The sequence below is a fragment of the Panthera leo genome, chromosome E3, assembly GCF_018350215.1.
Source record: "Panthera leo isolate Ple1 chromosome E3, P.leo_Ple1_pat1.1, whole genome shotgun sequence".
Taxonomy (NCBI): Eukaryota; Metazoa; Chordata; class Mammalia; order Carnivora; family Felidae; genus Panthera; species Panthera leo.
Window position 1 is genome coordinate 18815834 of NC_056694.1, and position 19447 is coordinate 18835280.

General features: G+C 58.8%; 1 protein-coding gene and 1 long non-coding RNA gene across 4 annotated transcripts; one reads left to right on the plus strand and one right to left on the minus strand.

Moving 5' to 3' along the window:
* Window positions 1–2: 2 nt before the first annotated feature.
* Window positions 3–5178, minus strand: LOC122209411. Of its 2 annotated transcripts, none has more exons than XR_006197582.1 (3): window positions 5064–5178; window positions 4523–4611; window positions 3–326 (listed from the first exon to the last, which is right to left on the minus strand). It is a non-coding gene; the product is annotated as an uncharacterized LOC122209411 (long non-coding RNA). The 2 variants fall into 2 exon arrangements; XR_006197583.1 differs by having other exon boundaries at window positions 4523–4614.
* ATP2A1 (ATPase sarcoplasmic/endoplasmic reticulum Ca2+ transporting 1) lies at window positions 3910–19373 on the plus strand. Of its 2 annotated transcripts, XM_042921219.1 has the most exons (23): window positions 3910–4262; window positions 4606–4623; window positions 5023–5105; window positions 6533–6637; window positions 7331–7469; window positions 9403–9483; window positions 10342–10427; window positions 10583–10880; window positions 11073–11239; window positions 12941–13029; window positions 13298–13400; window positions 13601–13732; window positions 15297–15419; window positions 15548–15766; window positions 16446–16781; window positions 16986–17206; window positions 17314–17516; window positions 17663–17748; window positions 17841–17974; window positions 18099–18216; window positions 18397–18514; window positions 18756–18800; window positions 19214–19373. In XM_042921219.1, the coding sequence occupies exons 1-22, from the start codon at window positions 4145–4147 to the stop codon at window positions 18758–18760; spliced, it is 2982 nt and encodes a 993-aa protein (XP_042777153.1). In that variant the 5' UTR covers window positions 3910–4144; the 3' UTR covers window positions 18761–18800; window positions 19214–19373. The 2 variants fall into 2 exon arrangements, with proteins under 2 accessions (XP_042777153.1, XP_042777152.1); XM_042921218.1 differs by lacking the exon at window positions 18756–18800.
* Window positions 19374–19447: the final 74 nt, after the last annotated feature.

The following is a 19447-nucleotide window of genomic DNA, read 5'->3' on the forward strand; positions in this document are numbered from 1 at the left end:
GTTCCGTCGTGATGGCTGTGGCCACTGTTTGCAGCGGGGGCTGGGGCAGGTGGGGCAGGAAAGCAGCCCACTCGGCGTTGCCCGCTCCAGAGCTGAGAGGCCAGAAGGCTGCGTCAGGTCAAGTCCCTGTTGCCCTCTAGCCCTGTGCTTTCGGCCCATTGCTCCCCCGTGGGCGGTCCTGTTTGTTGAGCGGTAAGTGCAGAGCCCAATAGTGCTTCTCGGGGTTTGCGGCCAAGTTCTCTTAACGGGACTGGACAGTGAACAGCAGGATCGGCAACCTCCAAGGACCCTTCTTGCTCTAAGTTCTTCAGTTAAGGCTTCCCACCCTAGGGAGAAAGCAGGCAGAGGGAGATCGTGGGGGCGGGGTTGGGGCATAGTGGCCGTGTTGGCAGAGGTTGAATGTGGCAGCCACAGAGTGGCTGCAGAGGGGCCCAGGGCAGGCTGGCTGCTCCCCTTCTCGGGGCCAGGCTGGCAAGCTGGGGGGTAGATGACAGAAAGCACTGGCTTTCACTCCTAGCTTTTCCTCTCCTTTGCTGTTTGGCCTAGGCCAGGTGTTAGCCTCTCCAGGCCTCAGTATCCTCACCTGTAAAATGGGAAGTTTCGTTTGGGTTGGAGCTGCTGATACGATTTGCTTGGCCTGGATAGTATTTCCATTGGGATTTCACCTACAAGTTCAGATGACTGCCTTCTCCAGAAAATCAGAAGATCCACCCTCACGTGCTCCTCCGCTCTCTTTCCACATCTGCTCCATCCCTACTGGCCCACTTCACTCACGTGGCCTTCCCAGCCCCGTGGGCAGGAGTTTGCAACCCCTTTCACTCCTTGCAGCGCCCCCATTAAACCCAGGCTCTGCTCTCTGAGCTGAATTGCAGCCACGGGTTTCCCAGCCCTGCGGGTGGTGGGTGTCCACAAGGAGGGGCCGGGTTCCGAAGAATCCCACCTGTCGTGCTTCGCCCTCTCCCCTCCCCACCTCCACCCAGCGCTGCCTCTCACCTTCCTTCCCCGGGGAAGCAGGGAGCCTACGTTCTCACGCCCCTCAGCCACCGTTTCCCACCTCCAGGAGGCCCTACCCATGCTTATGACCTTGCTATTCTGGGCCTTGCGTCCTGTTGGGAGATGGACAGGAGACAGCTGGGCTCACAGGCCACCCAGGCTGGGGGCTAGCTGGGGGAAGCCTGCTGGCTCTCCCAGTTTTGTCTAATCCCTGGGGCTCCCCCACACCTTGGCCTCAGGAGACTGGGGATAGACTTGACCTTGCAAAGGAGGGGATGGTATGGACATCTGGGTGCTGTATTCTGGAAAGTGAGGTGGTGAGTGAAGGCTGTGGCGCCCCAGGGTAAGCAGGACATGATCCCCTCCTAATCTAGCAGCAACTGGTGCTATGAGGCTCCCCCTCCCCCTAAACCCCGCCAGCGTCAGGAACCTGCCTTCTGAAGTGGGTGGGGGAGGGGGACAAGGAGCACCCCGCACTCCAGGACCTGCATGTCTTGGCTGGAAGAGCCTCAGCGACTGTTTCCCTCTAGCCTTGCTGTAAGGATGGTTGAGCTGAAGTTCGGGACCGGTCAGGGAGTGGCCAGGCTCTGTGTCCCCGTCCTTCAGGACCAGGCCTCTCCCATTAGCTTCAGCCCTCATAGGAGGGGAGGCACACCCACAACCGTGGGCTTGGAGACCCCAGCGGGAGGGATCCAAGAGAACCAGTGCCTTCCCGGTCCGCACCCCCAGGCTCCCTGACGGCCAGCCTTTTGCAGCTCTTGTCGTGTGGCTCTCCCTCTCTGGCTTCAGCTTTCCCTCTGGGAAGTTGGGGGAGGTAGGAGTCACCTTAAAGGGCCCGGCTGGCAGCAGTGTCCTGTAAAGCCTTCCTCCCTTCGGCCTCCTGCTCTCAACTCCCTCGAAGCTGCGATCCCTCCAGTCTTCCCCCCCTTCTCCATGTTTGGGCATTCCTGCTCCTTTAAGACTGTGCCCCTGTCACTTCTCCAGGTGGTGGCAGGGAGAAGCCAGAGAGCACCAAAAGGCTTGGCAGATGCTGAGCCTGATTCTGGCCTAAGAAGGTGGGTGCTGGGCCAGATGGAGGTGCCTGTGGATGTGACCCCACTGTCTGAGCCCCCATCCCCAGGTCACAGCTTAAGGGAGGGGTTTGTTAGAACCATGAAAAGGGGGACAGAAGGAGCACCGTGTCCTCAACTCACCCAGAAGGCTCCCCTCCCCCCCAAGTCCAGGCAGAGAGAAGGATAAGTATGGGGGGCTAAATCCTTAAGTGCCACCCACCCCTGCTGGCCAGCCCGCTCCCCCAAAGTGAGGATTCCCTTTCCTTTGCTCGCCGTCTCCTCTGTCATTGTCTGCTTAGGAACTTGAGTGCCAGGGAGGGAAGCAGCCTGGAGAACCCTTTCAGTGGCCCGGACTGCTGACTGTCCATCTTAGGAAGCTGGAGGCCTAGACGCAGGAAGGACTTGAGGCTCCTTCTTCCCTTCCCTGACCTTCCACTGCTACTCTCACTGAACCTCTCTCCTCTCTCCGCCCTCCTTTCCTCCCCTGCCCACAGCCCAGGCTACCCTCTGCTCCTCCAGCAGCTGCCCTGGTAGCAACCAAAAGACGCCCCCATCCCGGAGCAGGGGTGGGGGTGGGGGGCTCAGAGCAGCTGCTTCTACGAGGAAGCTGACACCAAGGCCAGCCGCTCAGCAACAACTTGTGGCTTTGCACCCAGCCCTGGGCCCCCACCCACCTGGCTGCCGCATGCCAGCTCCCTGCTGTCCCTTTTCCCCATTGCTCCTCAGACTTCCCTCTGACCCGGGCAGCCCTGTCTCTGTTTCCCCAGCTCTGTTCTGTCCTTATTTCCCCTAGACCTGTCCCCATCGAGCTGCCCCCTCCCCATTCCTTCCGTCCGGGACCTCTACCCTATCCAGCTTCCCAGCCCCCTTCCCTTGACACCCCTTCCTCCCTCATGCCTCTTCCTGTGGGACATGCCCGGCACCTGAGCAGCTCTGACCCTCTCTCCCCTGGAGGAGATACTTCAGGGTCGGGGGGAGTGCAGACCACACATCATCTGGGGTCTTCCATGTGAGACCCTTGAATTAAAGAATACAGTGGGGGATGAGGTGACCCTCATTCCATGACTGGGGGTGACTCCCGCCCCCAGCCTGAAAGATTCATCCCTCTCCCTCTGCCATCAGCACATTCTGTAGCCTCTTGGATTACCTGGCCGTCTGGGTATCCCATTTTCTTGGGGGGGGGGGGGGATTCCCTATCAGGGATGGGGGGGCCCCCGAAGGCTACATTCCCAGAGGCTGAGTTAGAGCAATGGGGGGGGGGTAGTTTGGGGGAGAGATAGGCAGTCCTGGCTTTGCTCACCAGGGCTTGGACACTAAATCCCTTGTTGATGGCTGCAGCAACCCCTCCCGAGGGTAGGGTTACCATCTTCTGCCCTGTCCCCTTGACCCTCTCCCCTCCCTACTTCCCCTTGTCCCTCTAGAACCATTTCCTCTGGCCCCCAAAAGGATGTTGTCCCCCTCTCCAGTCCCCTGCAGGTTGGAGTATCTGCAAACTGGGTGAGGAAGAAGGAGACTGTCACAATAGAAACAGGTTGAGAGTGGGTGGAACGGGATGGGGGTCGGGGAAAGAGGAGGGTGGAGGCCTGAGGGTAGAAGTGGGGAAGAACTGGGGGCATGAGTTTGGAACAGGAAGTTCCGTACAACCGAGGAAGTCCAGGCAATTGGGGGAGGGGTCAGCAGAAGACAGAAAGTGAAGTCTTTCCCTGCCCCCCCTTCCCTGGGGCTGGGGCCACCTTAGCTTCCCTCATGAGTGACATCTCAGGCTGCAGCCCCACTGTTCCCCCTCTGTCAGCAGAAATATCTCTCTTCTGACCCCTCCTGCTGGAGTCTTAGCCAGCCAATCCCTGATCTGGGCGGGGGGAGCCTGGCCCCCCCTACTCCCTCATAAGGACCAGCTGGGGGCTGGGGGGGTGGCCGGCTGCTGCAAGTGGGACGGGGGTCAGAGCTTCGTGGAGGGAAGAAAATCCTGGGGGGGGGCAGGAGAGAAAAAACAAGAAACCCAGACAAACAGGCAGTTGGACGCACTGAGGAAGACCCCCAACGCGTGAGAACTCCCCAGAAGGAGCACACCGCCCCCTGGCCCCCAGGAAGGGAGCACAATGGAGGCTGCACACTCCAAGACCACAGAAGAATGTCTGGCCTATTTTGGGGTGAGCGAGACTACAGGCCTGACGCCGGACCAAGTGAAGCGGCACCTAGAGAAATACGGCCTCAATGGTAAGTGTCTCTTAGATGAAAGGCTGGTAACGCCCTCTTGCTCCCCCACAATACAGACATAGACGCACACTCACACACTTAGACACACTGGAGTCTCTCCCTCCCGAGTACCTCAGGGAAGAGGTTGGCCATGGTCCGGTGACTGCAGGGGTTAAGAGGATACTGACAAAACAGGGTCCCTGAGGCTCAGAGTTTTGGGAGGTTTTCTGGGATGACCTTGGTGAACCTCAGATGCCCTTTTGGTGACCTGATTCTCTTACCTTAGCCCCAGAATCCTGGGGGGGGGGGGGCATTAGACTGAGCCCCAAATGAATGTGTCCTTTTCTTCTTTTTCCCTGGGTAGAGCTCCCTGCTGAGGAAGGTAAGTTACTGGAATCTCTGGACTCTCTTAATGACACTCCTCCCCACACCCCCCACTCCCTTCTCCCCACCTTCTCCCGACTGACTCCTGGGGCAAATACCCTCCCCAAAGGTTAAAGGCTGGCTGGGGGCAGGAGTTTCCAGGTACTTTCTCTGTGAGGCCTCCAGCCCTTGAACAACTAACCACAACTTTGGGGAGCCTGTTTCTGGACTCCTGGCGAGCTCCCTCAGTCCTTCTCTCAGTACCAAGCGGCTTGCCCATCACCCCCAGAACCTTCCTGCTTAGGCTGTGGAAATCAGGCCACTCTCAGCCCCTGGATCCCAGCCTGCACCCGGAGTCCCAGCCATTCATCCACCAGACCTTAACCGTGGGGGCCCCCTCCCCTGCCTCTTCTCCCAGGGAAGTCCCTGTGGGAGTTGGTGATAGAGCAGTTTGAAGACCTCCTGGTGCGGATCCTTCTCCTGGCCGCCTGCATTTCCTTCGTAAGTGTGGGAGGGCATCTGGGGCCGGCCGGGTTGTGGGTCCGGGATCTGGAGCATCCACGGGGCCGCGGGGGGCGGGGGGCGGAGGGTGGGGGCTCCGGCCCCTCTGGTCCAAGCCCTCGGCATCCTGTTCCCCAAACCAGAGCCGAGGAGGGTATGGGGCGGGGAGGGGGGCGTGCTGATGCGCATACGCCTCGGTCCTCCCCACACCCCACAGGCAGGTTTTATTTTAAGCTTTAAGGGTGTTCTCGGCCAAAACACTGAAGCTAAGCCACCCCCGCAGCTTCAAGGGCTTCGAGGGCTCGGGTTACCCCCCCTCAAACGCTGGGCTCCCCGGCTCAGGGCTCAGACACGGCTGCGCTCAGGCCACCGCCGCTCCCGGCATGCCCCGGGGCGCACAGCCGCTCCACCAATCCCCGTGCCTCCTGGCCCCCCTGCCCCGCCCTCTCGGCGCCGATTGGTCAGGACAAAGACTCCCTCCCAGAGGCGGGAAAGAGCTGCTGGTGTGAGGGTGCCCCCAGATGTGCCAGAAGGCCCAGCCGGACCCCTTCCCTGTCTCCCGGCTTCGCTGCCGGCCGCTGTCCAGACTGGGACTCCTGGGGCCCCCCCTCCCCCCTTCACCCCGCTGGCCTGACCTTACTCGCCCTCGCCGGGCCCCTCCTAGCGGCAGGACCAACACCTGTCTGGCCCAGGAGCCCCCCTCGACACCGAGCACTCCAGCAGCCCATGTTTTAGAGTTTCCTCCTTAACATCTTAGTCCTGCTGGAAGACAAGACTGGGGGCCAAGATGTCTCCCTGTCCCCTGCTCTCCGTCATGGAGGCCCTGGAGGCCCCTGAGTACTAGCTGGCAGGGCCTCCCTTCTCCCTTCTCAGATTTGCTCCTTGACATTTGCCTGTAGCTGTTGCCCGGCAGTGGCAACAGCTGGGGTGGGGTGTGTACAGGAGGCCCCGTAACACTATCCCCCCTCCTGCTCCCTCATGAAATTGGAGCTTCCCTGCCTTGGGCTGTTGGGGAGGGCTGGCGGGAGGGGGGGGGGCGGGGGGGCAGCGTCCTCGAGGACCACAGGGTTTTCCCTGTGGAGTTTTGTCTCCCATGGGATGGATGTGGTTGTGGGGGGTCGCTGGCCTGGGTGTCCTGCGAGCTTTGTTTCCAGGCCAACAGCTCGGCCAGGGAAATCCGAAAGCATTCCCAGTTAAACCCTGAGCTGTACACGTCTACACCTGCACATTCCCGCTGCATAACAGCTGTGGCTGTGCCCCTGTGAGTCTGCACTTTGGAGCGCGTAGGACCTCAGACTGATGGGGGGCTGCGGTACCCGCGTGATGCCCAGCCCTGTTGCCTCCTGCACACTTTCGCAGCCTCACTGCCTTTCTTTATGTGTTCAGGGGGCTATATCACCTGTTATTCTCCCTTCCCCTGCTCCCAGGTGCTGGCCTGGTTCGAGGAAGGTGAAGAGACCATCACTGCCTTTGTTGAACCCTTTGTCATCCTCTTGATCCTCATCGCCAATGCCATCGTGGGGGTTTGGCAGGTTAGCAGTGACCCCGCCTCAGTCCTCACATCCTGACACTAAACGTGAAGCCATCCTCCCTCCCAGTCTCCTCCTCCTCCGTCACTTCCTCTGGGCTTGCCTTGTTCTCTGTTCCTAATGCCAGGTTTGGAAAGGGGATGGAGTGTGGGAAAGGGGGGGCGGGGGGAGACTGGTGTTCCCACTGTCACTTGCTGGCTGGATAACCCAGGCAAGTTCCTTCACCTCTCTCAGCCTCAGTTTCCTCGTCCATAAAGTGGGGTTAACAATCCTACCCCTCAGAGTTGTGGTGAAATGTACCAGGATGAGTGTGAAGTAGCCAGCCCCGTGCCTGGCATATAGTAGCAGCTCAATAAATGTAGTTTGATTTTCCTTCTTACCTTACCACCCTCTACTTTTCCTGCCCCTTGCTTTCAGATTTTCTTTGATTCTCTTTTCTTCTCTCCTCTGAACATCCTTACCTGTTTTCAGCCATAAGTGACAGTTTCCTCGACACACACACCTACCTTCACGTGGTAGGTGTGTCTTACTCCCCTGTGTCAGAAGTCAGGACTGCATAACCTGCTCTTCCTCTGTCCTGTCCCTGTTTCTCCGAGGACTCTGGCCCCTGCCCCTAATCCTCCCCGGCCAGTCCCCTCCCCTTCTACAACCTTCCTCCCTCTGATGACCCTCCTCTCCTCCACCCTGTCCCTCCAGGAGCGTAATGCAGAGAATGCCATTGAGGCTCTGAAGGAATATGAACCCGAGATGGGGAAAGTCTACCGGGCTGACCGCAAGACAGTACAGAGGATCAAGGCTCGGGACATTGTCCCCGGGGACATTGTGGAGGTGGCTGGTGAGTGATGGGAGTGAGTGGTCCAGGAAGGGAGGCCTTGAGTTCAAGACAGGGAGGATGTGTATGTTGAGGGTGGGGGCCCCTGATCCTGGTGTCCGGGAGGTAGCCAGGATGGTGGAACCTTTGCCTCTCCTTCCCAGACTCCTCAGGAGGTCACCCCAGGGCACTGTGGCCGCAGCACCCCTCCCCGTCAGAGTCTCAGCAGGAACAGCCAGTCCTGTCCCTGACGCTCCAGGCGGACCCCTTGCTCCCCCTCCTCTCACCCAGCACTTGCAAGCAACAGGTGGAACCTAGTCCCTGCCAATGGCCCCGTCTCCACCCCCCTCCCGAAGCCTGGCTTCCCGCTCCTTCCACCCACCCCCAAGCTTGGTCAGCTTTAAATCTTGACCTCTCAGTGCCCTTGAGGCCTCTTGAAGGGGAAGGAGTGAGGGTAGAAGGGAGGAGGGGGGCCGAAGGCTCAAGCCCCCAACCATGTAAGGGAAACTCAGGGCCCAGCAGGGAGCACGGGACCTGGGAGGAGGGAGCTCAAGGAGGGGCCCCGCCTCTCCGGTGAGGGACACTTAATGCCTGACCAGGGAGGGGTGGGGGCCGGGTGGCTAAGATTACTGGGATTCTGCCCCCTTCAGCGGTTTTTATATTGGCCCCGCACAGGCCTTCCCACATCTCTAGGGCCCTGGCATAGGGGGATGGATCTAGGCCTCCTTCCTTCCACAAGACTCCCAAGTTGCCACCATGGGCAACCTGGGGAGAGGGAGGGAGGGCGGGCTGAAGACCCCGCTGCGCCATTACAGGGCCGCCCTGCCACGGTGACAGTTTGGAGTCAGCGCCATGAACGTCTATAAATATCGCTGGGGCTTGGGTGACAGGGTGTCCCGCCCAACTCCGTGGCCACCTCCTCCCTCCTCCGTCAGCTTCCTCCGGCATAGGAGGAGGGACCCTAGAAACAGGGAAAGGGAAACAGCCCCGCGAACCCTGTCCCCAGTACCCTCTGTGGGACCAGGCGGGATTAGCAGAGCCTGTGGGGGGTGATTAGCCTCCCCAGAGGCCCTGAAGTCCAGGGGGGCGTTACCCGCCTTGTCAGCCCACCCACGAGGTGGTTTCCCGTACTGACCCACCCCCGTGGATCTCCCGTGGCCTGCCCCCACGCTTGCTCGGCTTTCCCCAGCCCACCCCCTATTCCTTGTTTCCTGCAGACCTCCCCTGCTCTCCCATCATCTCCCCAGCTCACTCACCGAGGCTTCCTGCCTTCCCTCAGGTGCTCAGACCAGGGCCTGGCGGGTTTCTAACGTGCCTGCGGTCGTGCGGCCTCCGCCAGGCCCTGCTGGACCTGCGCCCTCTGCCCCTGCGGCTCCTCCCTCTCCTCCTGCTTCTTCCCTTCTCCCCCTTCACCCTTGCTCCAGCTTTTGTCCTGCTTGACACTGATTTTCTCAATTTCCATGTTTTCTCCCGTTTCTTGTTGTTCCCCTGCCCCATGTTTCCATGGCATTCTCTCCCCCGGATGCGCGTCCCTCAAATTTACCGTTTTCTTCAGTTCTTTTCTTGCTCTTCTCTCCTCACTTTTCTCCCTCTTGTTTCCCTCTCTGTTTTGCTGTCCCGTTACACAACTGGACCATTCCTAATTTTCCTTTTGGCCACTCGGTGCACGTTATCCAGCACGTGCTATGTGCCAGGCAGTGCCCAGGGCCCACTCACGGGCTCACAGCCCCAGGGGGAGAAAAGCGACAAGGGGGCAATTGGAATGAATGTTGGGGGGGGGGGTGCTTGCTAGGGCTTCAGCAACCCACACCAAGGGCCTGACACAAGCCCAGGGTGGGCACCCAGCCCTGGCGACCTGAAGGACGAGGTAAGGTAGTCAGACAAAGATTGGGCTTTTCTTGGGAAGGAAGAAAAGTCCTTCCTCAACTGACTTCACTCTTGTCTACTCTTCCCACAGTGGGCGACAAAGTGCCTGCAGATATCCGGATCCTGTCCATCAAATCCACCACCCTCCGGGTTGACCAGTCCATCCTGACGGGTCCGGGGGCCTGGGTGGGAGGATGCTTCATGCAGGGGGCGGGAGGGGAGGATTTGAAGAGGCGGGGAGCTGAGGGGACACACAGGGAGGAAATTCCAGGTGGATGACAGAGAACACCCAGCAACACGACCCACTCAGAGTAGCTCAGCTTTGTTCACTGTCGCAAGCCTGAAACAAGGGGTCATGGGAGAGGGCGGGATGTTTATGCTGATGGTCCACTCTCCAGATGGTCATTGACCCCGTCCTTCCTCATGGGCATTCAGACACCCAGAGAACTCTCCCGTTCCCTCAAAAGCCCCCAAGTGAGGAACCATAGATTCTAGGACATGATGGAGGGTCTGGATGGTTAAAACCACAGCTGCTTCTGTTTCTCCACTGGGAGAGAGAGGGTGAAGAGACAGTGAGCTTTCCCTGTGGGCCAAAGAGGCAAGGATGGGCCGGCCCGGGGCAGCTCCCTGAGCTCCTGCCTAGTGGGGTGAGGGAGGCACGGTAGGGACGTCTCCTTCCCAAGAACGTGCTCTGTCGTTGACTGTGCACCTACACATACGTCAGCTCGTTCGATGTTCGCCCAGACCCTGTTCCGAAGTCTATATATATATTGCCTCCATTTTACAGAGGAACAGAGGTTAAGAGATCCCAGTCTATGCAGCTTGTAAGTGGTTAAGCTGGGACTCAGGTCAACTTTTACTCTAAGTGTGATGGATTTCCCATCACTTTTTCCAGAGTTCAGACTTCCCCCAGAACTGCTGCTCGGTCCTTACCAGGCCCTGTCCTGCCAAGCAGGGCGGGAGTTAGGGGCGGGAAGGATGGGAGAAGGACATGATGTCATCTGAAAACCCCTTGGCTCCTTCTCCACAGGCGAGTCCGTATCTGTCATCAAGCACACAGACCCTGTTCCTGACCCCCGAGCTGTCAACCAGGATAAGAAGAACATGCTTTTCTCGGTGAGCCATGCAGGGCCAGCTGTCGTGTGCTCAAGCCAGAGGCCCCGGTGTGGGAGGGACATGGCGGCATGAGAAGAGATGAGGCCCGCAGTTGGGAGGATGCGGCGTGAGGGTCGCCTCTCGCCTGATTCCTCGCCTCTCATTCACCCTCTCAGGGTACCAACATCGCAGCTGGCAAGGCCTTAGGCATCGTGGCCACTACTGGTGTGAGCACCGAGATTGGGAAGATCCGTGACCAGATGGCTGCCACGGAACAGGACAAAACCCCTCTGCAGCAGAAGCTGGATGAGTTTGGGGAGCAGCTCTCCAAGGTCATCTCCCTCATCTGTGTGGCCGTCTGGCTCATCAACATCGGCCATTTCAACGATCCCGTCCACGGCGGCTCCTGGTTGCGGGGTGCCATCTACTACTTTAAGATTGCCGTGGCCCTGGCTGTGGCCGCAATCCCAGAAGGTATGGCGAGCTCTCTCTCTCCTCCCATCGGCTAATCTAATCTGCAAAGACCCCTTTTCCAAGTAGGGTAACGTTTACAGGTTCCAGGGATCGGGACCTGATTGCCTTGGGAGCTATTATTCAGCCTACCACACAAGGTCTCCCTCTCTCCCCTGTCACTGAGTCCTCACTCCTTCCTCTTCCTCCCCACAGGCCTTCCTGCGGTCATCACCACCTGCCTGGCCTTGGGCACCCGGCGGATGGCAAAGAAAAATGCAATTGTGAGGAGCCTGCCCTCCGTGGAGACTCTGGGCTGCACCTCCGTCATCTGTTCCGACAAGACGGGCACCCTCACCACCAACCAGATGTCTGTCTGCAAGGTCAGGGAAGGGGGGCAGCTCCCTCTCCGAAGACTGCCTTTGGGATGAAATGAGCCCTTCAAAGATGGGGTTACCCCTTCCTCACTGGCGGCTTCTCATTCTGGCCGGGGAAACAAATGCTCAGAGGGCAGGTAGAGTGTGATCAGCCAGCTGCGAAAAAGGCTGAGAGAGACCCCTCTGCTCACCCCACCTGCTAGAATGGTCCTCCATGGCCACACGAATCTTGAACAGCATTTCCTAAACCAGGGCTCTTAACCTTTTCTTTTTCTTTTCTCTTCTTTTCTTTTCCTTTCTTTCTTTTTTCTTTATTTACTTTTGAGAAAGAGAGAGAGAGAGAGAGCATGAGCAGGGGAGGGGCGGTGGTGGGGGATAGAGAGAGGGAAAGAAAGAGAATCCCAAGCAGTCTCTGCACTGTCCGTGTTCACGAACCACGAGATCATGACCTGAGCCGAAACCAAGAATCTGACGCTTTATCGATTGAGCCACCCAGGCTCCCTGGGCTCTTACTTTTTTCTGTACCTCAGACTCTTTGGCAGTATGGACAACAGTTGAAATGTAGAAAAGAAAATACATAGGATTCTGTTTAAGAAAATACATCGGGTTACAGGGAAACCGGTGTTTGCAATACAGTTACCAAAACATTTTAAAAACAAATTTGTGATTTGGTCACACACAGGCTTTGGAACTAACGCATTGAGTAGCAGGAAGCCGCGATGAGCAGAGATGCTTTTGTGAGGGTTCTGCAGCAATGCAGCGTGATGGGAAAGTATCTGTGATCACACTGGTGGCAAAGGCACGGCTGTTGCTAATACTGATGTGGTCCATTGCCTGCATTCATAATTAGAAGGAAATGCTCAATGTCAGAAAATAAGAGAGGTTTTTTGTTTTTTGTTTTTTGTGGTTCTTTTTGCCATCAAAGTTCACAGACCTCTTGGCAGAGGGTTGGGGTTGGGGGTCTCATTCATGGACCCCAGGCAGAGAACCCCGGCTCTAAGCAGAGTTCCGGGGGCTGGCATATCCAGGAAGAATAAATTGTTCTGAGAATCGAGGGCCGTGCGGTCGGGCGAGGACAGCTGTACCCTTAGCTCCTTTGGGGACACCCACATGCTTGCTGGCACTTGAAAGCCTTGGAGAACGCTGACCGTCAAGAGGGTGGATTCCGCTTTCTTTAACCCAGAGTTTTGCAAACTTAACTTGACCACAGAACCGCTTTATCTCGGAACTCGTCTTTAGCCCCATCCTTTCCCCACTGGCTATAGCTCAGAGCAGGCTTGCTCCTCTCTGGGACCTTCCAGAGCCCAGGCTTCAAAGCCAGACCGCAGGCTTCTGCAACTGGGCTCCTGTCCTGTTCCCTAAAAATGAATTGATTGCCCTCATTTGAAAGTCTGGAGATGGCACAGGAAAATAACCTGACTTTCTGGCTCTTCCTGCAAAACTGGAAGATCTGGCCGCAAGCACCTTTTACCGTGCAGGTTGCTTTTTATTAACTTATCTGAAGGAGCCTCCAGTGGTGGCCTGCAGAAACCAATGACTTATCTTGGGGCCACTAACGCTGAACCCGGAGAATGGTGGCAAGGGAGTACCAGGAGAGGGGAGGCAAGCAGCCAGGAGTCTCCCATTAGTCTGTGAGCATGGGACAGGGCACTGGCCTTCGGGGATGGTGACAGTTAGACCTCTGTGCGCCTGCCCTTCTCCCTGTAGATGTTTATTATCGACAAGGTGGACGGAAACATCTGTGTCCTGAACGAGTTCTCCATCACTGGTTCCACTTACGCTCCAGAAGGAGAGGTGTAAGTCCCCCCAAAGCTCTCCCCTTAGCTTCTCGCCACCCCCCAGACACACACCCTCCACTTCTCTCCCTGGGGCCCTGCCTCTAGTTTCGTCCTTCTTCTCGTCTCCTCCTCTGCCCCAACCTTGTTCTCTCTCCCACCTGACCTCCATGTCAGTCGCCGTGTCCCTGACTGTCCCTCGCCGCTTTCCCCACGTTCTCTCTGCATCTCAGTCCCTGTTCTTCTCTCCCTGTCTCTTTTCCTTCCTTCCTCCCCGCCCCACTGCCAGCTTGAAGAATGATAAGCCAGTCCGCTCAGGGCAGTATGATGGGCTGGTGGAGTTGGCCACCATTTGTGCCCTCTGCAATGACTCCTCCTTGGACTTCAACGAGGTAACCTCTCCACGCCTGAGGCAGCCCCTCCACCCCCTTCCCACTGACTCAGGCCTCCTCAGCAGGCCACAGGGGAAGGGCCTGCCTTGTCCCGAGTCCTGGCCTGGCCTGGGTGGAAGGGGGACGGCGGGCGCGAGAGGTGGGAGCGAGGGGCCGGGAGCGCAGGGCACCTACTTGCTCTTCCTCCTCTGTCCTCCCAGGCCAAAGGTGTTTACGAGAAGGTGGGTGAGGCAACAGAGACGGCGCTCACCACCCTGGTGGAGAAGATGAATGTGTTCAGCACAGACGTGAGGAGCCTCTCAAAAGTGGAGCGGGCCAACGCCTGCAACTCAGTGAGTCTGGCGCTGCCTCCCGTGGGGCCCTCCTTCCCCCGGCTCGCACAGGCCAGGATCCAGGGAACCTCAGGACACAGAGGCCCCCGGTCCGGCCCGGCAGGGCCTTGTGCCCCATGCCGGGACCCCAGTCAGCACAAGCAGACGGCCTCTCCACAGCTTTCCTGGGCCAGGCTGGCTCTGGGTGGAACCTCCTGCCCCTGGACTTTCCACCGCCAACTGCAGCGTCCCTGGATGGCACTTCCTCCTGCGTGTCCCTAGGTGGAAGGGACAGAGCTGGGCACACAAAGCACAAGCCCTCCATCGCGGTGCTTCCCCTTGTCCAGATGAACAAACTCCATTCTATGGATTAATATTTACTTAATGTGTATATCAAGTTCCTCTTCTATATTATGTTTTCAGCATCGCTCATTCCTTTTTTTTTTAAATGTTTATTTTTGAGAGAGAAAAATTATTTTTGAGAGAAATATTTTTTTTTTAATTTAAACGTTTATTTTTGAGAGACAGAGAGAGAGAGACAGAGACAGAGAGCATGAGCAGGGGAGGGGCAGAGAGAGAGGGAGACATAGAATCTGAAGCAGGCTTCAGGCTCCGAGCTGTCAGCCCAGAGCCCGACGCAGGACTCGAACCCACGGACTGTGAGATCATGACCTGAGCCGACGTCAGACGCCCAACTGAAAGAGCCACCCAGGCACCCCTTGAAAGAAATATTTTTAAAATGTTTATTTATTTTTGCATGTGTGCGCAAGCGGGGGAGGGGCAGAGAGAGAGGGGACAGAGCATCTGAAGTGCGCTCTGCACTGACAGCAGAGAGCCTGACCCAGGGGCTCAAACTCACGACCGGTGAGATCGAACCTGAGCCAAAGTCGGACATTTAACCGACCGAGCCACCCAGGCGCCCCTCACTCATTCTTTTTTCCTGTTTTTTTGTATTTGTAAAATGCTCATTGATGCTTAGTATAAACATCAGCTTCTCTCTTATTTATTGTTACTGTCATTCCTGGTTTACTCTGAAGTGTCTATGATGCATCTGGTGAAAAAAAGCTCTCACTGATTTCGTGGAGTGCTTATGACAGCGTGCCAGGCTACTGGGTCTGCGTTGTCCGATGACACGTCTCTAGGAGCCCACGTGTAGTCATTTCCATTTGAATTAGTTAAGATTAAATAAAAGTAAAAACCCAGTTCTTCCCCTGCACTAGCCACATTTTCCATGCCCAATAACCGTGCTCAACTGTGCCATGTTGGACGGGTCAGATTACAGAACATTCCCATCTTCACGGAAAGTTCTACCAGATCGTGCCATATTGTGCCCTCCTGTTTCTGCTGGGCTTTAAACTGGATGCTGTAAGGAGGTGGCCCCAGCAGCCTTGGAATTCTCTCCGTTTGTGCCGTAGGTACCAGACTGAGCTTCAGTCTGAGACGGCCTGGGAGCTGCTCTGACCTCCGGATCCTTTTTGACTTGTGTTTTAAGGGGTCTGGGACTCTGGCCTTCAGGCACAACATCATCGTTCTGATTCCACCAGCCTCACGTCTGGCCTCTTCCTGTCTGTCTCCTCTCTCCCAGGTGATCCGCCAGCTAATGAAGAAGGAATTTACCCTGGAGTTCTCCCGAGACCGGAAGTCCATGTCTGTCTATTGCTCCCCGGCCAAATCCCGGGCTGCCGTGGGCAACAAGATGTTTGTCAAGGTCAGAAATCAGAATGTGCCCCGGTCCTCCTCTTCTTCCGAATCCCGAGGCCCTCTCCTATCCCTGCCCTCTGTCACTGTGCCCTGGAAGAAAGACAGTAGTCTCTGAGAGCCATTCTGGTCTCCTAGGGTGCCCCTGAGGGGGTCATCGACCGCTGTAACTACGTGCGAGTTGGCACCACCCGCGTGCCGATTACAGGGCCGGTGAAGGACAAGATCCTGTCCGTGATCAAGGAGTGGGGCACCGGCCGGGATACCCTGCGCTGCCTGGCCCTGGCCACCCGGGACACCCCCCCGAAGCGAGAGGAGATGATCCTGGATGACTCTGCCAGGTTTATGGAGTACGAGGTGAGCAGACGAAGCCTCCCGTCACCCCAGAGTCATCCGCCTCACCCCTGCACCGCCCCGGTCCTCTCCTACTTCGCACGGGCCCTAGAATCGCAGGACAGGACCTAGAATCTGAAAGAACCTTAGGAATCCCCTAGTCCAGTACTACTTTGCTTGTGATCATGGACCCGTGTGAAGTGAGGCGTGGCGCTTGCAGCCAGAACAGAGAGCCACTCGGTCACCAGGCATTCTCGGTTCTGCCGATGTGTTTCTAGCTGAGGTATTCCTGATTCGAGAAGCAGGGCATAGACCTGAATTCTGGCGCAAGCACCTTATCTTGCAGTGGACTGGCTCTCTCAATAGCACCAAAGTCCACTCCCTTCGTTTTCCAGACTGGACCCCTTGGCCCGGCAGGTAGCGTGGATTTGCTCAGAGCTGTAGACTGAGTGAGTGGCCCTCCTGAGGGCAGAAGCCACTGTCCTCCCAGCTCGAGTTCTTGCCCTGAAATGCACGCGGTCTGCCAGCGACGACGGGCTTGGCGGCGTCAGGCCTGCAGGCGCACGTGTGAACAGGGAGGATCTCTTGCCCCTGGGCTTCTGAGGCGCCCCTGGGATTTACACACCGGGCCCAGGGTCAGCTTCCTCCCCGGCTCATTTTCCGAGTCCTTCCCCAACCCCGTCGCTCTCTGCTGTCTCCCCAGACGGACCTGACATTTGTCGGCGTGGTGGGCATGCTGGACCCACCCCGCAAGGAGGTCACGGGCTCTATTCAGCTGTGCCGGGATGCCGGAATCCGAGTCATCATGATCACCGGGGACAACAAAGGCACAGCCATTGCCATCTGCCGACGAATCGGCATCTTTGGGGAGAACGAGGAGGTGGCCGACCGAGCCTACACCGGCCGGGAGTTTGACGACCTGCCCCTGGCGGAGCAGCGGGAGGCCTGCCGTCGCGCCTGCTGCTTCGCCCGCGTGGAGCCCTCCCATAAGTCGAAGATCGTGGAGTATCTGCAGTCCTACGATGAGATCACGGCCATGGTGAGGGGACGGCAGGGCTGCGCGGCGGGGCCCACGTGCATAGGCGAGGAGCAGTCTGCACAGAGTCCCCTGAGATGATGGTCTCGAGAGCTGGGGGCCCCGGGGGACTAAGCGGGGGCCCTGGCCAGATGCACAGGGGAGGGTCAACCCCGGAGGAGGGGTGTGTGCCAGGCTTCGCGTCCCACCTTCGCTTTCTCCCCTCAGACGGGTGATGGTGTCAACGATGCCCCCGCCCTGAAGAAGGCCGAGATCGGCATCGCCATGGGATCCGGCACCGCCGTGGCCAAGACCGCTTCTGAGATGGTGCTGGCCGACGACAACTTCTCCACCATCGTGGCTGCGGTGGAGGAGGGCCGCGCCATCTACAACAACATGAAGCAGTTCATCCGCTACCTCATCTCCTCCAACGTGGGCGAGGTGGTCTGGTGAGCGGCCAGGGAGGGCACCGCGGAGGAACCCAGGGCCCGGTGGGGGTGGGGGGCGACCCCAGGTCCGGAGGCAGGATGGACGTGTGACCCCCTCCTTCTGGCAGCATCTTCCTGACCGCCGCCTTAGGACTGCCTGAGGCCCTGATCCCTGTGCAGCTGCTGTGGGTGAACTTGGTGACAGATGGGCTCCCGGCCACAGCCCTGGGCTTCAACCCACCAGACCTGGACATCATGGACCGGCCTCCCCGGAGCCCCAAGGAGCCCCTCATCAGTGGCTGGCTCTTCTTCCGCTACATGGCAATCGGGGGTGAGCAGGACGGGACCCCACAATCCTTCCCAACCCTCCGGGACACCTGCTCCCTGATGCAGCCAACCCGAGGGGCCCTCTTCCTCGACCAGCTGTTCATGGCCAGGAGCCCTCCTGACGCCTCCCCTCTCCCGTCTCTATCACAGGCTACGTGGGTGCGGCCACTGTGGGAGCGGCTGCCTGGTGGTTCCTGTATGCAGATGACGGGCCTCATGTCACTTACAGCCAGCTGGTAGGGAGGACAGAGGCGGGAGGAGGGTGAGGAGCAAGAGGGTGGCGTGGAGGCTTCTGTGGGATCCCAGCTCCTCAATCCTCCCCCTGCAGACTCACTTCATGCAGTGCAACGAGGAAAACCCCGACTTTGAGGGCGTGGACTGCGAGGTCTTTGAGGCCCCCCAGCCCATGACCATGGCCTTGTCTGTGCTGGTTACCATTGAAATGTGCAACGCTCTCAACAGGTGGGGCCTGCCCACCCACCCCTGCCACCTCCCACAGGCCACCGTGTCCTCCCTGTCCTCTCTCCACTCACCACTGCTTTCTTCTGCTGCCCCCCTCTGCCTCCACCCGGCCTCCGCCTCACAGCCTGTCTGAGAACCAGTCCCTTCTGCGGATGCCGCCCTGGGTGAACATCTGGCTGCTGGGCTCCATCTGCCTGTCCATGTCCCTGCACTTCCTCATCCTCTATGTCGACCCTCTGCCGGTGAGCCTCCTCCGCCAGGGGCCTTGCTCTGCCCCTCAGGGAGCCTTCCTAGGCTGGGGCACTGACGGAGGAGGGCGTCAGGCCCGGGTGGTTCCTCCCGGGGCTCTGGGCTGTCCCCTCCCTCCCGAGGGCAGCGCTGGTCCTCACCACCCCTGCCTGCCCCTCCCCCGCCCCCTCCAGATGATCTTCAAGCTCCGGGCCCTGGACTGCACCCAGTGGCTCATGGTCCTCAAGATCTCATTTCCGGTCATCCTGCTCGATGAGCTCCTCAAGTTCATTGCTCGGAACTACCTAGAGGGTAAGCCACGCCCCCCGCCTCCGCACCCTGTTCGCCCCTGGTCCCACACGGCCCCTCCCTCTGCGCTGCAAAGGCGCCTGCCCCCCCCCCCCCCACCTCCTTCTCAGCTGGGTGCTCTGCCCCTTCCCCGGGCCCCGACTCCCCTGCACCTGTGCAGGCACCCGCAGCCCCCTTAGCCCTCTTGGCCCTCCGCGCCCACCCGCGCCCTCCGTAACCGTCTCTCTGTCCTCTCTGGCCATAGGATAACCCGTTTCCCCCTCCTCCATCTCTTTGAACCGTGTCACAGGTATCGCCCCCCTCTCTCCCTCGCCCCTAGCTGCTGTGCCCCCCCGCGCGTCCCCCTCTCCCCCTCGGTGGCGCCTGACGTCACTTGCGCTCGCTGCTCCACCTGGAGCCCCTGCTGCCACTGCCGCTGCCAAGCTTCCGGGGCCGGGCGGGCTGCTGCCCTCACTGTGAGGTCGGCGGCGCCCCGCCTCGGGCAGCTCGGTGCGTGCTGGGCTGCGCTGCGCTGCGCTGGGCGCTGAGCTGTCTGCCCGGGCTACAGTGCTGGGGGGGAGTGGGCTCTGGGACACAGGTGAGTCCAGGGGGCTGGGGAGACCCTCCAGGTGAGTGTGCCAGGGGCCGGGGGACACAGAGCCCGGGAGGGACTTTTCCCCTCCTCTCCCACCCCCTGCCTCATCCTTCCCTTTCTCCTTCCAGATCCAGAAGATGAAAGAAGGAAGTAATCAGTCCTTTTTGCCCCTTCTTCCCCGCCCTGATAGTGACGCATCTTCAGGCAGAGCTGTGGCACAGACTCCCACGTGCCCTCCCTGTCCCCCCACCCCCAACGTTTTTCTGTTTATAAACACCATGGTCCCTTTCACTTTTCCAACCCCCTCAACAACCCACCTTCCCTCCCTCCTGCTCTTGGAAAACCTCCCCTCCCCAACCCCA

Excerpts from the sequence above, each read along its gene's own strand:
- ATP2A1 (XM_042921218.1), top strand. The coding sequence starts at position 4,145 with ATGGAGGCTGCACACTCCAAGACCACAGAAGAATGTCTGGCCTATTTT. Across the intron at positions 9,484-10,341 it reads TGACCAGTCCATCCTGACGG|GCGAGTCCGTATCTGTCATC; the intron begins GTCCGGGGGCCT and ends CCTTCTCCACAG. Across the intron at positions 13,030-13,297 it reads TACGCTCCAGAAGGAGAGGT|CTTGAAGAATGATAAGCCAG; the intron begins GTAAGTCCCCCC and ends CCCCACTGCCAG.